General features: G+C 46.5%; 1 protein-coding gene across 1 annotated transcript in view; it reads right to left on the bottom strand.

Moving 5' to 3' along the window:
• APBB1IP (amyloid beta precursor protein binding family B member 1 interacting protein) overlaps positions 1–25,385 on the bottom strand; it is a 209,269-nt gene that overhangs the window by 21,831 nt on the left and 162,053 nt on the right. Inside the window, exons 8-9 of the mRNA XM_075315539.1 lie at positions 8,603–8,677; positions 3,627–3,770 (exon numbers count right to left, since the gene is read on the bottom strand). Coding sequence (XP_075171654.1) covers positions 3,627–3,770; positions 8,603–8,677 — 219 coding nt within the window. The remainder of the gene's footprint in view (positions 1–3,626; positions 3,771–8,602; positions 8,678–25,385) is intronic.

Raw genomic sequence — 25,385 nt, forward strand, 5'->3', positions numbered from 1 at the left:
AATGTTCTTTCATTTTGTTTTCTTTGTATGCAAAATGACAGAGGAAGAATAGATGAGCTGTTCTGTTCCACATTTGTTTCCCCCGCGCCGTTTGTTATGAAGTGAATGCTATGGCAACCTGAGATAACGGGAGCCGGGAGCCGCTGGATCCGAGGATTTCACGCTGCGCCGATTCTCACAATTTAAAATATTCCATGAGACAAAGAAGTGACATAAATGCACATACAGAGCCCTCCATCATCCACAATGCAGGCACCTAATGAATGTACAAATGAATCAATGCGATATTACTGGAATAACACAAGGACCCCGCCATCTGCACACAATGCACGCTTATTGTGCTCCATCTATTAAACCAGCGGGAATCAATCAGTAGAATAACATTGGAGAACACATATACAGTATATTGATGTTCTTCACCTATGGTCGTGACGCAACGAGAAATGCCAGTGCTGTCTATGTCATAGAAGCAGAATGAATGCTGAATGCCCTTCTTATTGTCACTATTCTATGTATATGAGCAACAATCACAAGCTGCATTCACCATTAAATAGATATCTTAGACCCAATGAGGCTGTTGTACTTACTGTAAAAATCCATTAAAAAAATAATGTATAATCCCTTTGGAAATCAGAATGAAACTAGAAATTTATTGACTCCATAAAAGCAAGGTAAGGTAGACATTACGTGCAGCAAAAAAACCCAGAAGAAAAACATCACTCCGGCAACGCGTTTCTGGCCTCCACGGCCCTTAGTCAATGTGTTTGGACTTTCATTACGTTTGTGCTTCTAACCGTGCACAAACAAGTGAGCTGAATAGTTACTTGTGTCTGGAGTCTTAAAATGTTCATTTCTATTCATTGATTTTACTGTTATTCTGACATGGATTTTCAAAGTAAGTATACCAGCCCCACCAGGTCTAGGATATCTATAAAATAATATGTGTCGTTTGTATTGAAAAATTTCACAATAGAGTAGCTTTAAGTGCTTCAATGACTCAATGAGTTTCCATATCAGTGGCATTGCTAGCCTCAACTGCACATCCTTGGGAGACCTTTGACAGGTCTGGGATCTGAGGTTCACATTGCCTTGTGAAACTGTGGGTTTTAAATGGATATACTTTTTTTTGGTGCAGCAATGGTTAAGGACCATTTCCTTGCTGGTAGTTCCTTGTTACTCCAATCTTAGGTGCAGCTTGTTTGTGACTGTTCCCCTGGACATTAAATAGTCACATGTTCCATCACCTGATGCCAGTTATAGATTATTTTCAGAACTGAAAGCTGCTATAGTCCTATTGTTTGCAGCCCTGCTGTTTGGCTGTCATTTTGGTCTTGGTGTATATCCTTTTGTCTTATTCCCCTGTCTTCTGTCTGTCTTCCCCAGTGTTTTACTATTGCAGTGGTGAAGTCTAGTGTACTCACCGACCTATGCACACTTCATGGTGAATGGAGGTACACATAGAGACTAAGCACATGAACGTGATGGTGGAAGGACCCATATTGGGATGTTAGGAAGCTCAGGGTCCAGACACAGGTTAATGTAAGGAGGTAACCTGTCTCCTCTCTCCCTATCATTAGAGTCTTCCTACCCTTTCTATCCTCATTGTAACCTCTGCATTGCGCCGTGTGCTGTGCATTCCCTTGCCCGAGCATGACATTCAGCTTGGTAAGTGACATATCACTGGAATCAGGGTCTCAGCCCCTATATCACGCTGCTCTCAGCCTATGGCTTAGAGGCATTATGTATTTAAGGCACCTTCCCATTAGGGGAGGTGCCTGTGGAACGACTTTAGTAATTCAGTCTTCAGTCTGCTAGCTAGTTGTCAGGTTCCTGTGCTCTTGTCCCGTTATCCCTGTGTCTGTCACCTCTACCTGCCTTCCCATACCTATCTGTCCCTTCCGTGCCCATCATATCTGCCTGCACCTGCCTGCCTGTTTCAGTGATCCTGATTGCACCTGCCAATACATGTGCCTGAGTCTGTCACCTGCCCTGGGGTTAGCTGCCACAATCCCGGTCACTGCCCTTGAGGTGGTACCTGGCGTCCGACTCGTGGTAGGTGCTTAGTTAAGCCTCTCACACTAAGGGGTACTTTGCACACTGCGACATCACTAGCCGATTGTAGCGATGCCGAGCGCGATAGTTCCCGCCCCGTCGCAGATGCGATATCTTGTGATAGCTGCTGTAGCGAACATTATCGCTATGGCAGCTTCACACGCACTTACCTGCCCTGCGACGTCGCTCTGGCCGGCGACCCGCCTCCTTCCTAAGGGGGCGGGTCGTACAGCGACGTCACATGGCAGGCGGCCAATAGAAGCGGAGGGGCGGAGATGAGCAGGACGTAAACATCCCGCCCACCTCCTTCCTTCCTCATTGCAGGCAGGATGCAGGTAAAGAGATGTTCCTCGCTCCTGCGGCTTCATACACAGCGATGTGTGCTGCCGCAGGAACGAGGAACAACATCGTACCTGTCGCTGCAGCAAAATTATGGAAATGACCGACGCTACACAGATCACCGATTTACGACGCTTTTGTGATTGTTTATCGGTGCATCTAGGCTTTACACGTTGTGACGTCGTTACCGGCACTGGATGTGCGTCACTTTCGATTTGACCCCGACGAGATCGCAGTAGCGATGTCGCAACATGCAAAGTACCCCTAAGGGTTAAGCCCGGGTCCCTTCTGTGGTTCAGTGGCTCCACTAATCCCGCTTGCTGCCCCTACACCGGAGGTGAGCGTTACATTGGAGTGTATAGTTGGAAAGTGATATGTGAAAATTCCCATTTGAAATATGTTATAGTCCTTTTCTTGGGTCAAGAACTTTAGAGCCCAAATTAACATCCCTGGTAACTATTCTATGGTTACTTGGCACCAATAGGGCAACTACTTAGTGCAGTGGCCAGAACTTTCCTTTTTACCTTCTTTGGCCAGGAAGACCGTGTAGGAAAGTAATCCAACGGGCTACATCTCATGAGAAAGCACAATGCACTCTTGTAATATCAGGCATAATGGAGCACAATCCACTAAAACACGGCTCATTTTACACGCTAATAAATCGGAAACATTTTCACAATCTCTTCGATGTTCAATGAGCAAAAAAACTCTTGCCGAGAAGGAGAAAATAAAACTTGTATCAAGCTAAATGAGAGTCAATGTTTTCTTGTCTACAAGGAATGTGCGACCCTATCAGCAACATCTCAGATGTCTTCTTGGACTATTTGCATTAAACATAGTTCAATTTAACATATTTGGCCTCCAGACAGTTGTTCTATTGATGCACACCAAGAGCCCGGGCGGCTTTGGGGTCTATAAGTCTATGAAGAAGAAGGCGCTCCGGAGAAATTTGTTGGCCATTCGTTGGGGAAATAGAGTTAATGTAACGGCATTTATCGGAAGAATGTCAAGGTCTCCATTTATAGTGTTTTGGCTAAAATAAACCTAATACCCTTATGTCTGGAAATAGAACAAACAAAAAACCAACAGAAGGCAAAGTCTTAATATTTATACAAGTGGTGCAACACTCGTGTGCTCCAGACGTGCCCAGAAGGAGCCACCCGGGGAATTCTTTTCTTTCGCCCTCAGGAATTCCTTTATTCCTGACTAGTTAGTTTCCTCTTTTATATACTGACCTTCGTCTTTCCTTTAGGCACGTAATATATTCCTGAAGCACGAAGAAGAAAGTATCTTTTTTTCCAAGACTTTTTACCATCTTCTTTTAAATAAAAAGCTCCTTCGAGATCCGGCACTACGACCGAAGCTCCACAAAAACTTTGCTGCAAGGGAAAAAATAGCAATATAGTTATTGACTTCTCAAAATAAAAAAAAACAAGCATCAGCTTACCATAATTTTTTATTTTGGATATGTAATCTTGATAGCAATTTCAGATCTTGTTGGCGATTTCATATTTTCAGATGCCCAAGACCACCTTAGGTTTATATCTGAGCATGTGTTTGGGGTCCGTACCGATAACATAGTGTCAGTGCATGGACCCCGAGTGTGGGCGTCTCAGGAAAGTCTGTGTTTTTGTTTGGGTTCGGCCACCCGGTTAAACATTTTTTTTTTTAAGAAAGAAGGAAAAAGGAAGCAAATCGGGGATTAAAGCAGGAGAATTATACTTACTGAGTTTCCACACAGCTGTCACGCTGCCTCCGGGTCCGCTCATTAAATCTCATGAGTCATGAATATTCACTGCTTCCCCAGCCCAGGTTCTGTGACAGTGTCTGTGATTGGTTGCAGTCAGACTGCGCCCCACTCTCTGTGCTGTAGTGTGTAATTGGTTGCTCTCATACTAGCTGTCTGGGTCTCAAAGTGGAGTGTAAAAATAAATAAATAAGGCTGGTTTCACACTACGTCTTTTTAACATCCGTTGAAAACGTTATTTTAGCGGAAATACGGATCCTGCTTTTACAGCAAATAACGTATGCAAACGCATCTGTTATTTTGCAGGATCCTGCACTGGATGTTTAGGGGCGGGCATTGGAGTCATGTGATCGGGAGTGAGGGGAACTAGACTGGGAGCCGGCTTCTGACAGCTGCAGACGCTGGTAACCAAGGTAAACATCGGCCTTGGATACCCGATATTTATCTTGGTTACGAGTGTCTGCAGCTGCTAGGAGCAGGGCTGCCTGCACACGTAACCAACGTAAACATCGGGTAACTAAGAGAAGTGGTTACGCGATATTTACCTTGGTTACGAGTGTCCGCAGCTCTCAGGTGGGAGAGAGAGGAAGGGGGAGGAAGGGGGAAAGACAGAGATAGAGAGAGAGGGTGAGGGAGGGAGGAGGAGAGACAGACAGATCACGTGAGACTGGTTCTGGGCATGCTCAGTACTTTCTGGGCATGCTCAGTACAAAAGCAGGATCCTGTCTATCAGCATGCCAGCGTTCACCTGCGTTTGCGTGCTGTTTAGTCAGGATCCAGCAATTTGCAGTATTTGGACGCAGCTCAAAAACGCTACAAGTAGCGTTTTTGAAACATGTTAAAAAACTGCAAGTCACTGGATCCTCACTATAACGCACGCAAACGCAGGTGAACGGATGTTAACGCGAGTCCATTGCAAATGCATTGAAATGAAAACGCATTTGCACTGGATCCGTACTTCCGCTAAAATAACGTTTTCAACGGATGTTAAAAAGACGTAGTGTGAAACCAGCCTTATTGAAGAAAATAGCGTGCGGTCCCCTGTATTTTAATGGCCAGCACAGATATAGCAGACAGCACTGTAACAGCCATGTGAAGACTCGGTAAGTATAATTGTTCTGCTTTAACCCCCATTTTGCTTCCTTTTGCAGGCCCCTAGCCCTTACTACAACCATTTTATAACACTTAAGATCGGGTCCCTTAGATTTATACGCCATGTAGGGGGGTGAAGGCTTAGGCCCACCGCTGCATCTGTACCCAGCACACTTATGGCCTGATACTGTAAATACTTTGTAGAATTCGCCACCAGGTGGCAGTGTTGCAATGTGTATGTCCTGGCATCTGGGTAGGCAGAAGGAGGAGAAGAACAGGGTTATATAAGGGAAAGATGATGATAGAGAAGCAGGAGAGTCCCCAGGAAGATGTAGGGGAATGAGCCCCCAAGTGAAGAATCCTGACACTATGGGTCACCCCCACAGTTGCGACACGAGGGATCCTGTACTAATGGTGGAACCGTGTTCCCCAGGGAGAGGGGTTTAGTCTGACGGTCAGAGGCCTGGAGTCGGTGTCTGCTGGCAGGAACTAAAAGAAGCCCTCACTCTCGGAAAGGGTCAGTGCGCCACTGTTGATGGGGATATGTCTGGATGGCCTGGCATGAAAGGGAGACCCCTGGATGGTTACGGTCCCCTGCGCGGTACATGAAGTGAAGTGAGGGAAAGAGAGGCCCACACAATGTAGACGGTGCCCAGGTGCCAGAGAACCGATTGCTGCAAAAGTGTGCGAAGCATGGACCGAAGTTGTATGAAGATCCCAGGAATAAAGTTGGAATGTTTTGTTTAAGAAAGACCCGAGTCTGAACTTTATTGCCAGATGAAGAAAAGTGAATATGTGATGCCTGAGACTGTTACGGAGTCCTCCTGTGTGTGGTGCGGCGACGGGGAGTCGAGGGGTTAATGACAGGTTGTCCTGTGACCTGTTGTGCCCTCCACCACAGCCACACTGTCACGAGTGTGTTAAGGTCTGATGTGACCTCTGGGGGATGTGGGGTCAGAAGGTCACAGTGTTTAGTTCATTGCAGATCCTCTTTAGTGCCCGCTCGTTTACTCTGAGTTGGATCTTATTTAATTCCATCCTGTGCTGAAGGGGTTAAGGTTTCTGTCTATCCTGCTGTGATTAAACAGGTAGTTTTAATCTCAGCTGCAGCTCTTCTCTTCTGCTATAAATATCCGCTCCTCACTACTCCCTATGCTGGCTACAGTTCATTCTAAGTGGACCTGTGATTGAGCTGTATCTAAAGAAAGCTGTGGTCATTATTCCAGTATATATATATGTTATATTCTCTCTTTAGAGTAGAATTGGAATTTTATGTTGAATCTGTTTCCTTTGTTTGTTCTCCCTTCTCGTATTCTCTTTATAATAGATTTAAGACTAGTGTCTTCCTGGCCTGCGCACTAGTCAGGGCTATTCCAGGGTCAGCCAAGGCCTAGGCACATGGTCACACATGGGAGGAAGGACCCGTCTAGGGATGTTAAGGAGCTCATGGATCAGCCATAGGTGAGTTCAGGTGGTGACCACTCTCCCTATTGTCAGGGCCTCTTGTGCCACAAACCGAGCGGTCCTTGCTCCGGCATGATACACACTCATTAAAAATGTCACATAGTGTTTGATTAAATTTGCGTAAATGATTAAAAGATGCTTTTTTGGGGGGAGCTTCTTTAAAATGTTGCATGTTAGGTTTAAATTGTGGGGAAAAAAATGTTTTTAAGAGTTTTCGAATGATGAATTGGGTGAATACATTTGGAATTGGTCAATCAAATCCACATTGACAAATAAAAGAAGAAACATGGCAAAGAACTTAAAAATGACACAAAACAAATAATGGGGACAAAAAAAAAGATTATTCAAAAATAAAAAAAAATTGAAAAAAATTAAATTCACTGTTGATTGGAACAGTAAGAGGCAAATTTCTCCCGACAAGAAAAGAAATATGGCAATCAAAATATAAGATGGCGATGGTACATAACAAGGAAACTTATTAGAAAACACGCACAACAAAGAGCCTCAAGGCAGCAGCAAGATCATACTAAATGTTTAATGTCATAAGAAGAAAATATTCTACGTCTCCGATCCGAGGCTTTGATTACACATATGCGGGATAGAAAATTTAGTTTGAACCATCCGGCTATATGGGAAACAGAATACTTGGAAGAAGAACAGAGAAGATCAATAATCTAATTTAGGATCGTAAAATGCGTGGAGGCTTTCAAAGACTATTATTGTCACCAAGGAGGCTGCAAGGAGGTCTGGAAATGTGAGACTGAAATTTTAAGGGATTGTGTTGGCAGTAGTGTAAACAAAAGGGGCGAAGTGAGATGATTTTCCGCAATTTTTGGAATTAAAAGGAAAGCTGATCAAAGACTCAACATGTAAAAAATCATGTCAAGGTGTTAAATGTGAATCTCAAAGGTCTTAGCTTCATTCAAGTTATTTGCACAATTGATGGGAATGGAAATAGTCAACGCACAAGGCTCAGATTGCTTGACTGCCATCTTTCATCCTTAGGGGTACTTTGCACACTACGACATCGCAGGTGCGATGTCGGTGGGGTCATGTCGAAAGTGACGCACTTCCTGCGTCGCTTTCGACATCGTAGTGTGTAAATCCTAGATGATACGATTAACGAGCGCAAAAGCGTCGTAATGGTATCATCGGTGTAGCGTCGGCGAATTCCATAATTACGGTGACGCGACGGTCCGATGTAGTTCCTCGTTCCTGCGGCAGCACACATCGCTGTGTGTGAAGCCGCAGGAGCGAGGAACATCTCATACCTGCGTCCACCGGCTATGCGGAAGGAAGGAGGTGGGCGGGATGTTTACATCCCGCTCATCTCCGCCCCTCCGCTCCTATTGGCCGCCTGCCGTGTGACGTCGCTGTGATGCCGCACGACCCGCCCCCTTAATAAGGAGGCGGTTCGCCGGCCAGAGCGACGTCGCAGGTCAGGTGAGTGCATGTGAAACAGCCGTAGCGATAATGTTCGCTACGGCAGCTATCCCAATGATATCGCAGCTGCGACGGGGGCGGGGACTATCGCGCTCGGCATCGCAGCATCGGCTTGCAATGTCGTAGTATGCAAAGTGCCCCTTAGTCACCGCTGCAGCCACTGATTGTCTGCAGCAGTCATGCAACATGTCCAAGTTGTGTATTATTGGGGTATGTGAGTAGAGGAGTTCTGCATTATTGGGGCACATGAACAGGAATCTCACTGATTACTAGGATAAAAGGAGCCTTTTTGCTTAAAGTTCCTGAGATAATTGATGGCTGCATTGAATCCACCATATTTAGGATTGGCTTGACGCAGATCCTAAACACTGTCATATGCATCTTTACTTTACCTTTTTTTTACAAAAAAAAAAGAACAGTTAAAAATCAGTAAGTCATTCATAAAAAAATGTAGTGTCTTCTTACCTCTAGCAAAGAGACTTTACTTTTCTCGTTCATGTCCTTCACATCTGCACTTCCTTTCCTGGCCATGTAGAAATTCTGGAAAAAAAAGAACATACTGTATATAGGAGGCTATGAAGGGGCTCATACTGTATATAGGAGACTATGTAGGGGTTCATACTGTATATAGGAGGCTATGTAGGGGCTCATACTGTATATTGGAGGCTATGTAGGGGCTCATACTGTATATAGGAGACTATGTAGGGGTTCATACTGTATATAGGAGGCTATGTAGGGGCTCATACTGTATATTGGAGGCTATGTAGGGGCTCATACTGTATATAGGAGGCTATGTAGGGGCTCATACTGTATATAGGAGGCTATGTGGGGCTTATACTGTATATAGGAGGCTATGTGAGGCTTATACTGTATATAGGAGGCTATGTGGGGGCTCATACTGTATATAGGAGGCTATATGGGGGCTCATACTGTATATAGGAGGCTATGTAGGGCTCATTCTGTATTTAGGAGATTGTGGGGGTTTATACTGTTTATAGGAGGCTATGTGGAGCTCATACTCTATGTAGGAGACTATGTGGGGCTCATACTGTTTTTAGGAGATTGTGGGGGCTCATACTGTATATGGGAGTCTATGTGGGGTTCACATTGTATATAGAAGGGTTATGTTGTGATAGCACAAGAATAATGCACATACTGTAAGTGTGGCGCCCCTGAGGCTTCCGTCGCCACAGGGACATTGCACTCCAGTCAGAGGTGTAATGTCCCATCCTGGGTAAGGAAAGGGGTACATGCCAGTTCAGAGGTAAAACTGTACTACACCCATTGCTAGGCACACACTGGGACCAGGGACAGTGGCAGTAACCCTCCCATGCTGCATGCTGGAAGGGGTCGTAAGACCCATCCCTGCTCCCATAGGGTGATAGCTTAGCAACTGGGGAGGTGGGAGGAGCCACCAGAGAGCAGACAGAGTAAGGCTGCTTTCACACTACGTCTTTTTAACATGCGTCCTGAACGTTTTTTTGCTGCAAAAGCGGATCTTGCTTTTACAGCAAAAAATGCATGCAAACGCATGTGTTACTTTGCAGGATCCTGTCACTGGATGTTTAGGGGCGGGCATTGGAGTCATGTGATCGGGAGTGATGGGAACTAAACGTGCCAGACTGGGAGCCAGCATCTGACAGCTGCGAGGCTCGTAACCAAGGTAAACATCGGGTATACTTGCTTGGATACCCGATATTTACTTTGGTTACAAGCGTCTGCAGCTGCTAGGAGCCGGGCTCCCTGCACACGTTACCAACGTAAACATCGGGTAACTAAGAGAAGTGGTTACCCGATATTTACCTTGGTTACGAGTGTCCGCAGCTCTCAAGTGGGAGAGAGAGACAGGAGAGGGAGGGGGAGAGACAGAGAGAGAGGGAGGAGAGAGAGGGGGAGAGAGACAGAGGGAGGAGAGAGAGGGACTGATCACGGAGGCTGGCTTCTGTGCATGCTCAGTAGAGCAAGCAGGATCCTGCCTATCAGCACGCCAGCGTTCACATGCGTTTGCGTGCTGTTTAGTCAGGATCCAGCAATTTGCAGAAGTTGGACGCAGCTCAAAAACGCTACAAGTAGCATTTTTAAAAGATGTTAAAAAACTGCAAGTCGCTGGATCCTCACTATAACGCACGCAAACGCAGGTGAACGCATGTTAACGCGAGTCCATTGCAAATGCATTGAAATGAAAACGCATTTGCACTGGATCCGTTTCTGCGTTAAAAAAACGTTCAGGACGCATGTTAAAAAGACGTAGTGTGAAAGCAGCCTAAGGAAGGTCAGGTTTAGTTTCAGTTTATGGGTATGTGCGCACTAGGCGTTTTTTTCACGCTGCATTTTTATGTGCGTTTTTTTCTCAAAAAACGCACCTGCGGCTAAAAAAACACGGCAAAAACGCATGCGTTTTTGCCGCGATTTGGTGCGTTTTTTGCTGCGTTTTTGCTCACTGCGTTTTTAATCAGTGCACAATGCAATGAAAAAATGAATGAATGAAAAAAAAAAAGGTCTGATGTCATTTCCTTCTTCAAAATGTTCATTGTATGCAGGAGAGCAGACAGCTGCAGAACTAGTGTATGCAGGATAGCAGACAGCAGCTGCAGAACTACAAGGCTCAGCATTCTCCATTCACTAGTGTATGCAGGAGAGCAGACAGCAGCTGCAGAACTATAAGGCTCAGCATCCTCCATCCAGGACTGTATGCAGTTTTTTGCCCAAAAAGAAAAAAAAAATGACATGGGCTTCGCCATATTTTTGTATGCTAGCCGGGTACAGCAGGCAGGTACGGGCTGCCCCCAACCCCCAGCTGCCTATTTGTACCCGGCTGGGAACCAAAAATATAGAGAAGCCCTTTTTTCTTAATTATTTCATGAATTTCATGAAATAATTAAAAAAAAAAAAATGACGTGGGCTTCGCCTAATTTTTGAGTCCAGCCGGGTACAACTAGGCAGCTGGGGATTGGAATCCACAGTGCAGGGTGCCCAAGATTTCTGGGCACCCCCACTGCGAATTGCAGTCCGCAGCCACCCCAGAAAATGGCGCTTTCATAGAAGCGCCATCTTCTAGCGCTGTATCCAACTCTTCCAGCTGCCCTGATGCCGGGTGGCTAGCTAGGTAATAATGGAGTTAGGGCTAGCTGTATATTATCAGCTAGCCCTAAGCCCGAAATTCATGGTGTCACGCCAATATTAGACATGGCCACCATGAATTTCTAGTAATGATAAAAAAAAAAAAAACAACACACAGAAAAATATTTTTATTAGAAATAAAACACAACACAATTAGTGACTCCATCTTTATTGAAATAAAGAACCCCCCTCCGCAGTAATCCTGGGTCAGGGTCCCGCGCCGTCCAATCCGGATCCAATATCATCTGATCGGTTTGCTGGAAGGCAAAGCGATCAGATGATGTGTCAGGATCAAGTGCCTGAATCACATGACACATCAGCTGATTGTATATAAGCCGATTATACAATCAGTTGATGCATCAGTATAAAAAAAAAAATAATACTCACTTATGTGCTGTGCTGATTACCGGCAGCTCCTGGAGCGATCGATTGGACAGGAGTCTGATCCCGTCCGATCGCTGCAGGAGCTGCCGGTAATCAGCTGATGAAGTCCCCTGACGGCAGGATCAGCTGATAGCCGGCCGGGCGCGAAAAAGCCGGCGAGACTACGATCAGCTGATGCGTCAGGTGACTGCATCAGGTGATCCACCGCCAGGTCCTGCAAGCAAGGTGCTGCCCCGGGGAGACTGCACACAGCCAGAGCGGCGGTACCGAGACAGGGGCTGGGAGCGGGCATGGCACCGGGACCCTGCAGACAGGTGAGTATATATGACATTTTTTTTTTCTACTGTTCACTTTGGTTTTCGCCGCTGCCTCCACCTCCCGCCCAGACATGGCGCCGCACGGAGCTGACATGGCACCGGGCGGGTTGTGGATGCAGCGGTGACGGTACCGGGAGGATTCATGCTTCTGTGTTTACCAACAGAAGGAATCCTCTTCCTGTACACGTCACTATACTTCCCACCCCTTGCGTTTATAGCTGCGTTTTTAGTCATAGAAACGCGGCTATATGCGTTTTTCATTGCATTGTTGAACATTCATTGAACTCAATGGGTGAAAAACGCAGTGAAAAACGCAGAAATAATTGACATGCTGCATTTTTGTGGTCACCACAAAAACGCAGCTACAAAAAAACGCTGTGTGCGGACAGCACTTCTGAAAACCCATAGACATTGCTGGGGAAGCAATGTCACTGCGTTTTCAGCACAAAAACGCGGTAAAAAACGCCGCTAAAAACGCGGCAAAAACGCCTAGTGCGCACAAGGCCTACCTCAGAGAGTGAGAGAGTGAGGAGCCAGCATGTAGCTGTGAAAGAGAAAGGAGCTCTGTGAGTTCTGAGTGTCCGCAACAGAGAAAGAAAGCAACAGAGAAGGAGAGAAACAGAGAGTAGAAGAAGAGCTCTAGTCAGGCAGGAGCTAAAGAAAGAAGAAAGTGACGCTTCCTGGTGAAGACCCTGGGACTCGGAGGGTCCAGGTGACATCAAGCAGAGAACGAAGGGATTCCAGGGCCACAGATAGCTTCAGAGCTGGTGGCCAGTGAAGTCAGCTGAGAAAGGACACAATTAGAGGGGTGCACTGGCATTTACCCCCAGATCTACCCGGGATCGGCGGAGGTCCCTGACAGTGGGTTCCAGCAGTCCAGAGGCACCAGTGTGCATCGACCAGGACGTGTAAGTAAACAACTTGAAACTGCACCCTTGGTGTTGCCTCTGTTATTTCATCTGCATAGACTTCTACAACACCATAGACTCTCACGAGCACCAACAGTGTCCCCGGGGCACCGCTCCACCTGTGGGGAGCAGTACCACCATTGCTGCCATATCATCACCCCGGAGGCCTCACACAGCAGCGGCGGCTTAATAGCCGCATACCACAGGTGGCGTCACGAACACAAACTTTATTCACCAGCCATTTTAACTGACACCCACCAGGGCCACGGAGTCGGGCCCCGCCACCACTGACGAGCCCCGGACTAATCCGGCCCGGCACCGGGTGTCCCATAGCCCTGGGGTGGGCGAGTCATAATGATCTCACAGCCCACCAATAATGCACATAATGATGTCACAGCATAAAAATAATAGCCATAAAGATGTCACGGTACAAGAATAATGCACATGATATCACAGTACAAGAATAGTTCACATAATGATGTCACAATACAAGAATAATGCACATAATGATGTCATAGCAAAAGAACAGTGCACATAATGATGTCACAGCACAGAAATAATGCACATAATGATGTCATGGCGCAACAAAAATGCACATAATGATGTCACGGCACAACAATAATGCACATAATGATGTCACCGCAAAAGAATAATGCACACAATGATATCACCGCACAAGAATAATGCACATAATGATGTCACCACAGAAGATTCATACACTTAATTATTTTGCAGTACAGAAATACTGTAATGTCCTTTCCTTTGTCACCCAGTGATTAGTATTACTATCCATGGTCATTTGCAGCTGCATCTCACCTGTATATGATGGAGGGTCACCTTGGTACATACGCCTGTTCTGTCACTATGCTGCTCAGGGCGGTATCATTATATTGTAGGCAGTAACATGAATTGTCCCTATACAGAATACTCCGGCAGCTGCTGGCCACATTGCAGTTTGCACTGGGCATAGAGTAGTTATTCCTTACATTTGCACATTTTGTGTCTTTCTTATTATCTAATACCTGTGTAATTTTCTAAATGATGATTTATCCACATGGCGAGGCTGATTACCGTTTCCTAACGCGGCGCTGATTATTTGCAGCTGTCATGGTGTTCAGTTACCTAATATCTCATACAATGGAGCGGTCGGTCTCCAGCAGTGAGCTGAGCAGCATCACAAAGGCCTCGTCGTGCAGGAATTAATAGCTTTTCTGCGGCTCCAGTGACCACAGCAGCAAAAGGAAATTCTAAGATGGGAATCCAAAAATGTTTTCCATTTGTCACATTTATCATCATCATCACCACCCATCTTCATGTGGGAAATCAAAGCAGATTAGCAATAGGGTTTCATGAAAGCAAATTATGTCCTTCATCTACATAATGGTTTTATTGCTACTCGATTCATAGCATTCTCGATCACTATTACGCAGCCTACGACATATTTGATAACTTTGGAGAAAAGACAACAGAAAGATTCCGAAAAAGTCAAGATAGAAGATATGAATAAATCAAACATTATTTTACATTCCGCCCATTCCACTTATATAGGACGCACCCACCCCATGGCAGTGGTTCACATGACCCCTTTCATTGCACTCCAGAATTAATACATATCCTGTCACGCTGTACAAAGGGCTGGTAAGATGTAGTACAGCGTATTCCCACTAGGTGGCAGCAGAGTAGTGAAGGAGAGTCAAAGTAACACTGTAACAGAAGGGAGGCTGAAGTACAGCAGAGTAACTTCAGCAGGAAGTTCACAGGCGAACCACCAGGGGGCAATAGAGTAGTCAAGCAGTCACGGTCAAGTCACTGCAAAGGGAGGATCAAAATCATGTCAGAAAACAGAACCGAAGTCGGATGCTTGTAGATCAGGTATGCAGAGGGAAACAAAGGTCACAGGGAACAGAAGACAAGACCGGAGGATGATGAGACTCAAACATGGGAAGGAGGATGCATCAGGATAGGTAAACAACTGACAGGAGCGGGAAGTCAGGGACTGGGACAGATGGATGAGCGGGAGAGGGTACAGGTCAGGGCACGGTAACAAGGAGTCAGATCAAACAAGAAATCTCACCAGAGCCTGTCACAGGCTGCAGAGCAAAACTATAACCAGCACAGAATGTAGATACAGTGACCAGATAGTGTTTCCTGAAACCAGAACGAGGCTGATGGAAGTTAACCCCTGACATGACCAGGCCGGGTCTGGGAAATTCTGGAGCAGGGAATACCAGTCCTGGATCATGACATATCCAAAACCAGATCTTGTTTGTCATACAGACCCCCGAACAGACTTATAAAGTGACATAGATCACAGACTAGACCCTCTAATAGAGTGATGAGCAAAAGGGTAACAATGATTTGAACTTTTGACTTTCAGGCTTCATATCTCAAAATCAACTACATCTTTGAGTATGAAACAACTAACTTTGTTTTATAGACAATCATCTTGGCTATCTTATACATAAATTAGACTTGCAACTATTTAGTACTGCATTGTTACTGTTTTGCTTCTGGTGTTTGGAGTTTTTTTTTCTTCCTGTATACTACAAATTACAACCTATTCTCACATTTCCTAATAACTCAGTGTGTTAATAGGTTGATTCCCGAGCGAAAGGTCACTGGTTTGATTTCATCACGAAGAAGATTTCCCAAGAAAAGAGAAACAGCATCATCCAGCTCATCGATAGCGGTCTCGGGGCCAAGAAAATTGCCAAACTGCATCATGTGAGGCCATAACAGTTGGAAGAATATGAAATGAAGTCTGTCCCTCCACTCAAAAGCCAAGAGGTGACGTCCAGGCAAAATATTGGAGTCAACAAGTCGGCTCATCACAAGGTCTATCAGTTCTGGTGCAACAAACATGGCATTGGAGGTGGCTTGTATGCTACGCAATAGTGAGATCACAGATGTCCATGCAAGCACCGTGCAATGTGCTTTACGCAAGTTTGGAGTGGTGACCCGAATAAAGGTGAAGAAGCCTCGACTAAAGGCCGCTTTACACGCTGCGACATCGCTAGCGTTTGCTAGCGATGTCGAGCGCGATAGCACCCACCCCGTCGTAAGTGTGATATGTGTTGATCGCTGCCGTAGCGAACATTATCGCTACGGCAGCGTAACATGCACAGAACAATCCCTCCCTCATGGGGAGGTGCGTTCCGTGTCATAGCGACGTCACTGCGGCGTCACTAAGCGGCCGGCCAATAGAAGGGGAGGGGCGAAGATGAGCAGGACGTAACATCCCGCCCACCTCCTTCCTTCCGCATTGCTGGTGGACGCAGGTAAGGAGATGTTCCTCGTTCCTGCGGTGTCATACATAGCGATGTGTGCTGCCGCAGGAACGACAAACATCGCTAATCAATTTTTTGTTTCAGGACGATCTCTCCATGGTCAATGATTTTGACCACTTTTGCGATCGTTTAAGGTCGCTAATAGGTGTCACACACTGCGATGTCGCTAACTGTGCCGGATGTGCGTCACAAACACCGTGACCCCGATGATAATACGTTAGCGATATCGTAGCGTGTAAAGCCTCAATGCTTAGTCTCAATGCTGAGATATATGTGAGTGTCCTACAAGAGGAGTTACTTCATATACTCGAGTACTATGGGTAAGAAAAGGATGACCTAGAGACACTTGAGTACTATGGGTAAGAAAAGGACGACATAGAGACTCTCGAGTACTATGGGTAAGAAAAGGACTACATAGAGACTCTCGAGTACTATGGGTAAGAAAAGGGAGAGATTGTGACCCCAAACCAAGCCTACCGCTGAGCCCTGGGTTCTCTCACCACCCTACTTAGGTTCCACATCTATGCAAAGAGCCAGATACATGACCCTGGCTGACCATAAAGTAGACCCTAGGCAGGTAGCAGATGGAATGAGTTATTAGTCAACCCCACTAGGCACTAAAGAAGACACAGGGATAACAAATAGGGGGAAAGTGAATGAACAACTTATCTCCAGATTACTCAGGGAGATTTACTGCAATAACCACATAGATTCTCCAGATGTATGCAAGCCAACTGCTTGGACTGAAGACTTGTTAAGGATATATGAGCTCTCACCAGCATAGAGTAATAACAGAGAGCATGGGAGAGGGGTGTTCAATACTGCGCCAAAAGATCACTGGGACAGATGTTCAGATTAATGTATCTTTATTTTCATCCAGGTCTACGCGTTTCAGGAGCCACTGCCCCCTTCCTCAGGACCGTCAAGAAAGACAAACATCAGAGATTTGATGTTTGTCTTTCCTGACGGTCCTGAGGAAGGGGGCAGTGGCTCCTGAAAAGCGTAGACCTGGATGAAAATAAAGATACATTAATCTGAACATCTGTCCCAGTGATCTTTTGGTGCAGTATTGAACACCCCTCTCCCATGCTCTCTGTTATCTGCCGTTTTTGGGTGGCTGCAGCCTTTGATCAAATTCTACATGCGATTACAGTTGTTGTGACTCTCACAACGATATCTGGTGAGTAGTTTCACCCTCCTCCCACCCCCTACATACTGGGGTAAGACCATATATGCGCTTTCTCTCCACAGCTTTCTCGTCAGCATAGAGTAATAGGAAGGGAGGGTATATAAAGACACCAGTGAAGTGGTGATAAAAAACACCTAAAAGTCTGAGGAACTGCTCAGGGTCCAAAAGAGAAAGGGATGAAAACAAAAGCAGAAATAATACAAGGTCAGAGAGAAGTTTGTGTAGCCAAACGCTGTGACCTTCAATAGCCGGACACCACAGGACTGTCTGTCACCCGTGACAGTCTTATAAAGAAATGGTATAAAATTTATATGTTTAACACTTTTTACAATTTACAATTACTCAGCTTTGGTGGCTTATAATATGTTCACAGTCTATAGGAGAAACTGTATAAATTAGCAGCTGGATGAGTAATAGTTGTATGGAATTAATGCATTTTATACTGTGCAGATTCTTAATTAATTGCCCACGCAAGCAAATAAATTAACTGTGAGTCATTGGTGCAACCAAACGTACAATCAGGGGCTTATTAATTGCCATCTTATGCAATGTAATCCCGGCAATGTTTCGTACCATGAAGGTCATGTGAATCTTTAGGCCAAGGTCATATATTATTGAACAATATTTCATATTTGTCCTGCTGCCTAAAGCCGGTTATACACAAAGCTGACAGAAATCTCAGAAGCACAATCAATTGAACTGAGATATCTCCTGTCAAAAAGACAGGGCCTCTCCAACCCTCATTACCCCAGATATCTGCAATCAGAGGTTTAGAGACTACTATAGACATTAAAGGGTTATTCCCAAAATTAAAAACTCTGCCCTATCCTTAATGTTCTGACTGCTGAGTCTGCTTTCGATTCCAAGATTTTGCCCAATTCACTAGCAATGGAATTATTGGAAATAGCTGAGTACAGTACTCAGCTTTCTCTGGCGGTCCTATAGACAATGAGTTGAGTTGTAGTCCAACATGCGCACCACCGTCCCAGAAGGAGCTAGAGAGCTATGTTCTCAGGGTTTGATTTTGGGATCGCTGGGAGTCTCAGCCGTTGGGATCCCCAGCAATCACTTAGGAGATAACTGGTGATTTTAGATCGCCCCTTGGTGGATATTTACAGGAAGCCTAAGGCTATGTGCGCACTAGACCGTTTTTCCCGCGGATTTACCCGCGGATTTGCCCCGGAAATTTCTTGAGAAATGTCTGCAATCTTTGTGCAGACATTTCCCATGAAATTCAATGAGAAAAAAAAATAGCTGTGCGCACTGTGCGGATTTTTCTCAAGAAAATTTCTTGAGAAAATTTTCTCGAGAAACTTTCTTGAGAAAATGTGCATGTCCATTAATTTCCGCAGGTACCTGCGGTATTCCGGGGGTATTCCGCAGGTAGCAATGATGTGCGGTATACCACCGGAATAGCCGCGATTTACCTGCGGTAATGCCCATCGCTGCCTGCGGTTTTGCAGGAAGCGATGTCATTATGCCAGGAAGAGGAGCAGAGGAAACACACGTCACACTCCCTGGACGCCGCACAGAAGCACTTCCGTGCGACCTCCAGGTGTCTGTGCAGTGTGTGTCCTGCTCCGGCCTCGCGGCTGCCTGCACTGCAGGGTGTCAGTGTCTGCCCGCAGTGTCAGCAGCCTGTCACGCTGCAGCGCAGGCAGACACTGACATCCTGCAGTGCTGGGAGCCGCGGGGATGACGATCGCTGCTGTCAGGAGGTGAGATCATTACCTGCTGTGACGATCTCCTGCCTCCTGACGTCAGCGCTGTCACTGCTGTCTAGGGCCGACTCGCGAGCGGCCCGAGACTGTCACTAGCGATGACGTCACGGGCTCTCGCGATAAGTCAGTGACAGCGCTGACGTCAGCAGTACAGGAGATGATCACAGAAGGTAATGATCTCATCTATGCTCCTGATGGCAGCGCTCGTCATCCCCTGCAGTGACCTGAGCTGACCTATTGATGTTAGCTCAGGTCACTGCATTGCTCTCCCAGCCAATGGGGAACATTCTGTTTTTCATTGACTGGGACAGCGACTATGGTATGGATCGCCGTGGGCCCCCCCCTTATTGCATTACGCCGGACGTGGAATTGATTGTGCTCTTTTCAATAAATTGGTTAAAGAGGGAATGTTTTGGGGAGTGTTTTTTCAAATAAAACTTTTTTTGTTGTCTATTTTTTAATTATTACTGACTGGGTTGGTGATGTCGGGTATCTGATAGACGCCTGACCTCACCAACCCCAGGGCTTGATGCCAGGTGACATTACACATCTGGCATCAACCCCATATATTACCCCGTTTGCCAACGCACCAGGGCGCGGGATGAGCTGGGGCAAAGCGCCAGGATTGGCACGTCTAATGGATGCGCCACTTCTGGGGCGGCTGCGGCCTGCTATTTTTAGGCTGGGGAGTGTCCAATAACAGTGGACCTCCCTAGTCTGAGAATATCAGACCCCAGCTGTCCGCTTTACCTTGGCTGGTGATCCAATATGGGGGGGACCCCACGTTTTTTGTTTTAAATTATTTATATAATTTAAAATAACAGCGTGGGGTGCCCACTGTTTTGGATTATCAGCCAAGGTGAAGCTGCCAGCGGTGGTCTGCAGGCTGCAGCCGTCTGCTTTACCCTAGCTGGCTACAAAAAATGGGGGGACCTCACGTCATTTTTTTTTAATTATTTATTTATTTTATGGCTAAATACAAGGCTAAGCACCCTTTAGGCTACTTTCACACATCCGGCTTGAGCTCTGCGGCTCAATCCGGCTGTGCAAGCTATGCAACGGATGCGGTGAAAACACCGCATCCTTTGCATAGGTTTTTCCTTTGCGGCCAGTCCGGTTTTTGCCGCTTGCGGCATGCTACTGAGCATGCGCAGTGGCAAAAACCGCATGCGGCGGCCGGATGCGGTTATTGCCGCATCGCGCCGCATCCGGCCGCCATAGGCATGTAATGAAAAATGTGCCGCATCGGCCGAATGCGGCGCGATGCGGTTTTTTTTTGCCGCACGAAAAAACGTGCCAGGCAACGTTCCATCCGGCCGCCGCATCGGCTACATCTGCCGCATGCGGCAAAAAACGGACGGAACGCAAGGCCATGCGGCACAATGCGGCACTAATTAAAGTCTATGCAGGAAAATCGCAACCGGCAGCAAAAAAAAACGGTTGCGATTTTCATGCAAAGTGCCGGATTGTGCCGCATAGCAAAAACCGGAGGTGTGAAAGTAGCCTAAGTGCCACATGAAAGTCACTAAAGGGTGCCAGCTTAGAAAATGCAGGGAGGTGGAACATTATATAGGTTTTTCTCATCTATCTATCTATCTATCTATCTATCTATCTATCTATCTATCTATCTATCTATCTATCTATCTATCCATCTATCCCTCTATCTATCTATCTATCTATCTATCCCTCCATCTATCTATCTATCTATCTATCTATCCATCTATCCATCTATCCCTCTATCTATCTATCTATCTATCTATCTATCCCTCTATCTATCTATCTATTCATCTATCTATCCCTCTATCTATCTATCTATTCATCTATCTATCCCTCTATCTATCTATCTATCTATCTATCCCTCTATCTATCTATCTATCTATCTATCCATCTATCCCTCTATCTATCTATTCATCTATCTATCTATCCCTCTATCTATCTATCTATTCATCTATCTATCCCTCTATCTATCTATCTATTCATCTATCCATCTTTCCCTCTATCCATTATCTGTCTATCGATTATCTTTATTATTTATTGCAGGGACAAACCTGCGGTAAATCCGCGGTAAATCCGCGGCAAATTCGCGGCAAATCCGCGGCAAAAACGCATGCGGATTTGGTGCGGATTTTTTCCGCAGGTCCGGAAATCTTTCACTGGCAGAAGTTTCTCAAGAAATTTTCTTGAGAAACTTCACATTTCTAGTGCGCACATAGCCTAAGGCCACGTGCACATGCTGAGTATTTGGTGAGTTTTTTACCTCAGTATTTGTAGCCAAAACCAGGAGTGGAACAATCCGAGCAAAAGTATGATAGAAACACGGGCACCACTTCGGAATTTTTTTACCCACTTCTGGTTTTGACTACAAATACTGAGGTAAAAATCTCACCAAATACTCACTGGTGGACATTGACATAAAAGGCCCATGTGCAAGAAGAGTAAATGGGCCCTTTTCAGTGCAATAACTCATTAAAATGCACAATTCCCTTGCTTTCGAGGTATAAATTGGCCCCTTTACCTCTTGGGCCCCTGTGCGGCTTCACAGGTTGCACCACTAATATGTTTGTCAGTTACTCAACATGTACACGTGGTCTAAGACGCTATGTTTATGGTGCAGCAAAAACACTCAGTGTCAAAAACTCACCCAAAGCTCATCATGGGAATGTAGCTTAAAGCCATGTGCACACGTTGAGTATTTGGCGAGTTTTTTTCCTCAGTATTTGTAGCCAAAACAAGGTGTGGGTGATAAATACAGAAGTGTTGCCCGTGTTTCTATTATACTTTTCCTCGGATTGTTCCACTCCTGATTTGGGCTACAAATTCTGAGGTAAAAAACTCACCAAATACTCAGTGTGCACGTGGCCTAATTGTCATATTGTGCATCTTATTGGAGCAAATACCTCATACATGTCCTCTTCTTGGTAGGTAGCTTACAATAGCCAAATTGCAAACCATGCAGATATTGGCCATCGACTAACTTAAAGGTGATCATATAAAAAAATAAAATAATAAATAATATACATTGGAAGACATTCTGATCAGCAGACATGTGCAACTAACAGGCGCGGGTGGATCTGAGATCCACCTGCCTCTTCAGCCCCAAGCCTATTTTGACCCTAAAGGCCAGGCCATTTTTTGCAATTTTGACCAGTGTCACTTTATGAGGTTATAACTCTGGAACGCTTCAACGGATCCCGGTGATTCTGAGACTGTTTTTTCGTGACATATTGGGCTTCATGTTAGAGGTAAATTTAGGCCGATATTTTTTGCGTTTCTTTGTAAAACAAAATGGAAATTTCGCGAAAAGTTTGTAATTTTCAAACTTTGAATTTTTATGCTCTAAAACCAACGAGACATAAGACACAAAATAATTAATAAATAACATTTCCCACATGTCTACTTTACCTCAGAACAATTTTGGGAAAAAAAAAATTAAGGAAGTTATAGGGGTTCAAAGTTTATGAGCAATTTCTCATTTTTACAACAAAATTTACAAAGCCACTTTTTTTAGGGACCACATCACATTTGAAGCGATTTTGAAAGGTCTACATGACACAGAACACCCAAAAGTGACACCATTCCAAAAACGGCACCCCTCAGGCTACTCAAAACCACATTCAAGGTGGTTATTAATCCTTCTGGTGCTTCACAGTAACTAAAGCAATGTGGAAGGAAAAAATGAACATTTTACTTTTTGCAACAAAAATGTTAATTTAGCCTCAAAATATTGTATTTCACAAGGGTAGCAGGATTAAATGAACCCCCAAAATTTGTTGGGCAATTTCTTCTGAGCACACAGATACCTCATATGTGGCGAAAAACCACGGTTTGGGCGCACGGCAGGACTCGGAAGGGAAGGAACGTCATTTGATTTTTTGAACAGAAAATTAGCTGGAATCGTTAGCCGCACCATGTTGCGTTTGGAGAGCCCCTGAGGTGCCGAAACAGTGGAGCTCCCCCACATGTGACCCCATTTTGGAAACTAGACCCCTCATGGAATTTATCTAGATGTTTATTGAGCACTTTGATCCTCTGGGGGCTTCACAAAAGTTAATAGAGTTGAGCCGTGAAAATAAAAAAAAATTTTTTTACCACAAAATTGTTACTTCAACCAGGTAGCTTTTTTTTCACAAGGGTATCAGGAAAAATTACACAATAAAATGTATGGTGCAATTTCTCCTGAGTACACAGATACCTCATATGTGGTGGAAATCAAATGTTTGGGTGCACAGCAGGGCTCGGAATGCAAGGAGCGTCATTTGACTTTTCAAACGCAAAATTGTCTGGGAGTATTCCATGTTGTGTTTGGAGACCCCATGAGGTGCCGAAACAGTGGAGCTCCCCCACATGTGACCCCATTTTGGAAACTAGACATGGCATAGAAAAAAAACCAGGGTGCACGCACGTATGTTCTGCAAAAAAGGGGGGGGGGACTAGGTGGGATGGAAAAAAGAAGTCCTGTCCAAAGTCGAGTACGACTGCAGGACGATTGCTGATCAGGTACCTAATTGTTCAAGTTTTTTTTTTGTTTTTTTTATTTGGGGTGCACAAAAAAGGCAAAAACTAGAGCAACAATTACGTACCTGATCAGCCAATCACGTAGCTGATCAGCACTTGGCGGCAAGCAGGTGGGGAAGGAGGGGAGGGAGAGAGTGGGAGATGCGATTGGGGATAGTTAGAAAAGAGCCACGAACAATACTTACAGGATGGATCAGAACAGCGGCAGATGGGGGGTGGCAGATGGGGGGGGCAGCGGCATATAAAGGGAGCATCTGTGATTGTGAGATGGAGGCGGCTGGGATAGGGTGGGGGCGGATGGGAGAGGGCGCAGTGGATGCAGGAGCTGCAGAAAATGGGGTGAAGGGGGGATGGGGAGTGGGAGGTGAGATTGGGGATAGTTACCTTACAGGATGGATCTAGGCAGCAGGATCACAGGAGATGAAGGAGGCAGCAGATTGGGGAGAGTGAGAGGTGGGAGAGGGAACGCAGCGCAGATCACGGGTGAGAGGTGAGGGAGCACAGATCACGGGGGTGAGAGGTGAGGGAGCACAGATCACGGGGGTGAGAGGTGAGTTAGCACAGACAGCAGATCACGGGGGTGAGAGGTGAGGGAGCACAGATCACGGGGGTGAGAGGTGGCGGGAGAGCGGACAGCAGATCACGGGGGTGACAGGTGAGGGAGCACAGATCACGGGGGTGACAGGTGAGGGAGCACAGATCACGGGGGACAGGTGAAGGAGCACAGATCACGGGGGTGACAGGGGAGGGAGCACAGATCAGGGGGTGACAGGGGAGGGAGAACAGATCACGGGGGTGACAGGGGAGGGAGCACAGATCACGGGGGTGACAGGGGAGGGAGCACAGATCACGGGGGACAGGTGAGGGAGCACAGATCACGGGGGTGACAGGGGACGGAGCACAGATCACGGGGGTAACAGGGGAGGGAGCACAGATCACGGGGGTAACAGGGGAGGGAGCACAGATCACGGGGGTGACAGGGGAGGGAGCACACATCACGGGGGTGACAGGGGAGGGAGCACAGATCACGGGGGTGACAGGGGAGGGAGCACAGATCACGGGGGTGACAGGGGAGGGAGCACACATCACGGGGGTGACAGGGGAGAGAGCACACATCACGGGGGTGACAGGGGAGGGAGCACAGATCAAGGGGGTGACAGGGGAGGGAGCACACATCACGGGGGTGACAGGGGAGAGAGCACACATCACGGGGGTGACAGGGGAGGGAGCACAGATCAAGGGGGTGACAGGGGAGGGAGCACACATCACGGGGGTGACAGGGGAGGGAGCACACATCACGGGGGTGACAGGGGAGGGGGCGGGTAGCCGATCACGGGGGTGAGAGGTGCGGGGGGAGTGGGCAGCACATCATGGAGGGGAGGGGGCGCCAGCAGATCACGAGGGGTGGGGGTGCGGGCAGCAGATTGGGAAGACAGGTGGCAGATCGCGGAGGGCAGCGGCGGCGGCGGATCGGTAGGTGTAGGGGTGAGGGTGCGGGCAGCAGATCACGAGGGGTGGGGGTGCGGACAGCAGATCACGAGGGGTGGGGGGTGCGGGCAGTAGATCGGGGAGACAGGTGGCAGATCGCGGAGGGCAGTGGCGGCGGATCGGGAGGCTTTTCGCCGGTTTGCGGCAACTTCCGGGTCCCATGCTCCGGTCACATAACAGCATGGGACCGGATCTTGTCGCCCTGCCATTGCACTGTATACACTCACTGTGCTGGCGTGCTGCAGGGACGACAAGTGACGGTGACGGTCACCGGCAACAGGTCCATGGTGATTGGAGAGATCCGTCACATGGCCGATCT

This window comes from Anomaloglossus baeobatrachus, chromosome 6 (assembly GCF_048569485.1).
Source record: "Anomaloglossus baeobatrachus isolate aAnoBae1 chromosome 6, aAnoBae1.hap1, whole genome shotgun sequence".
In the NCBI taxonomy this organism is placed as follows: Eukaryota; Metazoa; Chordata; class Amphibia; order Anura; family Aromobatidae; genus Anomaloglossus; species Anomaloglossus baeobatrachus.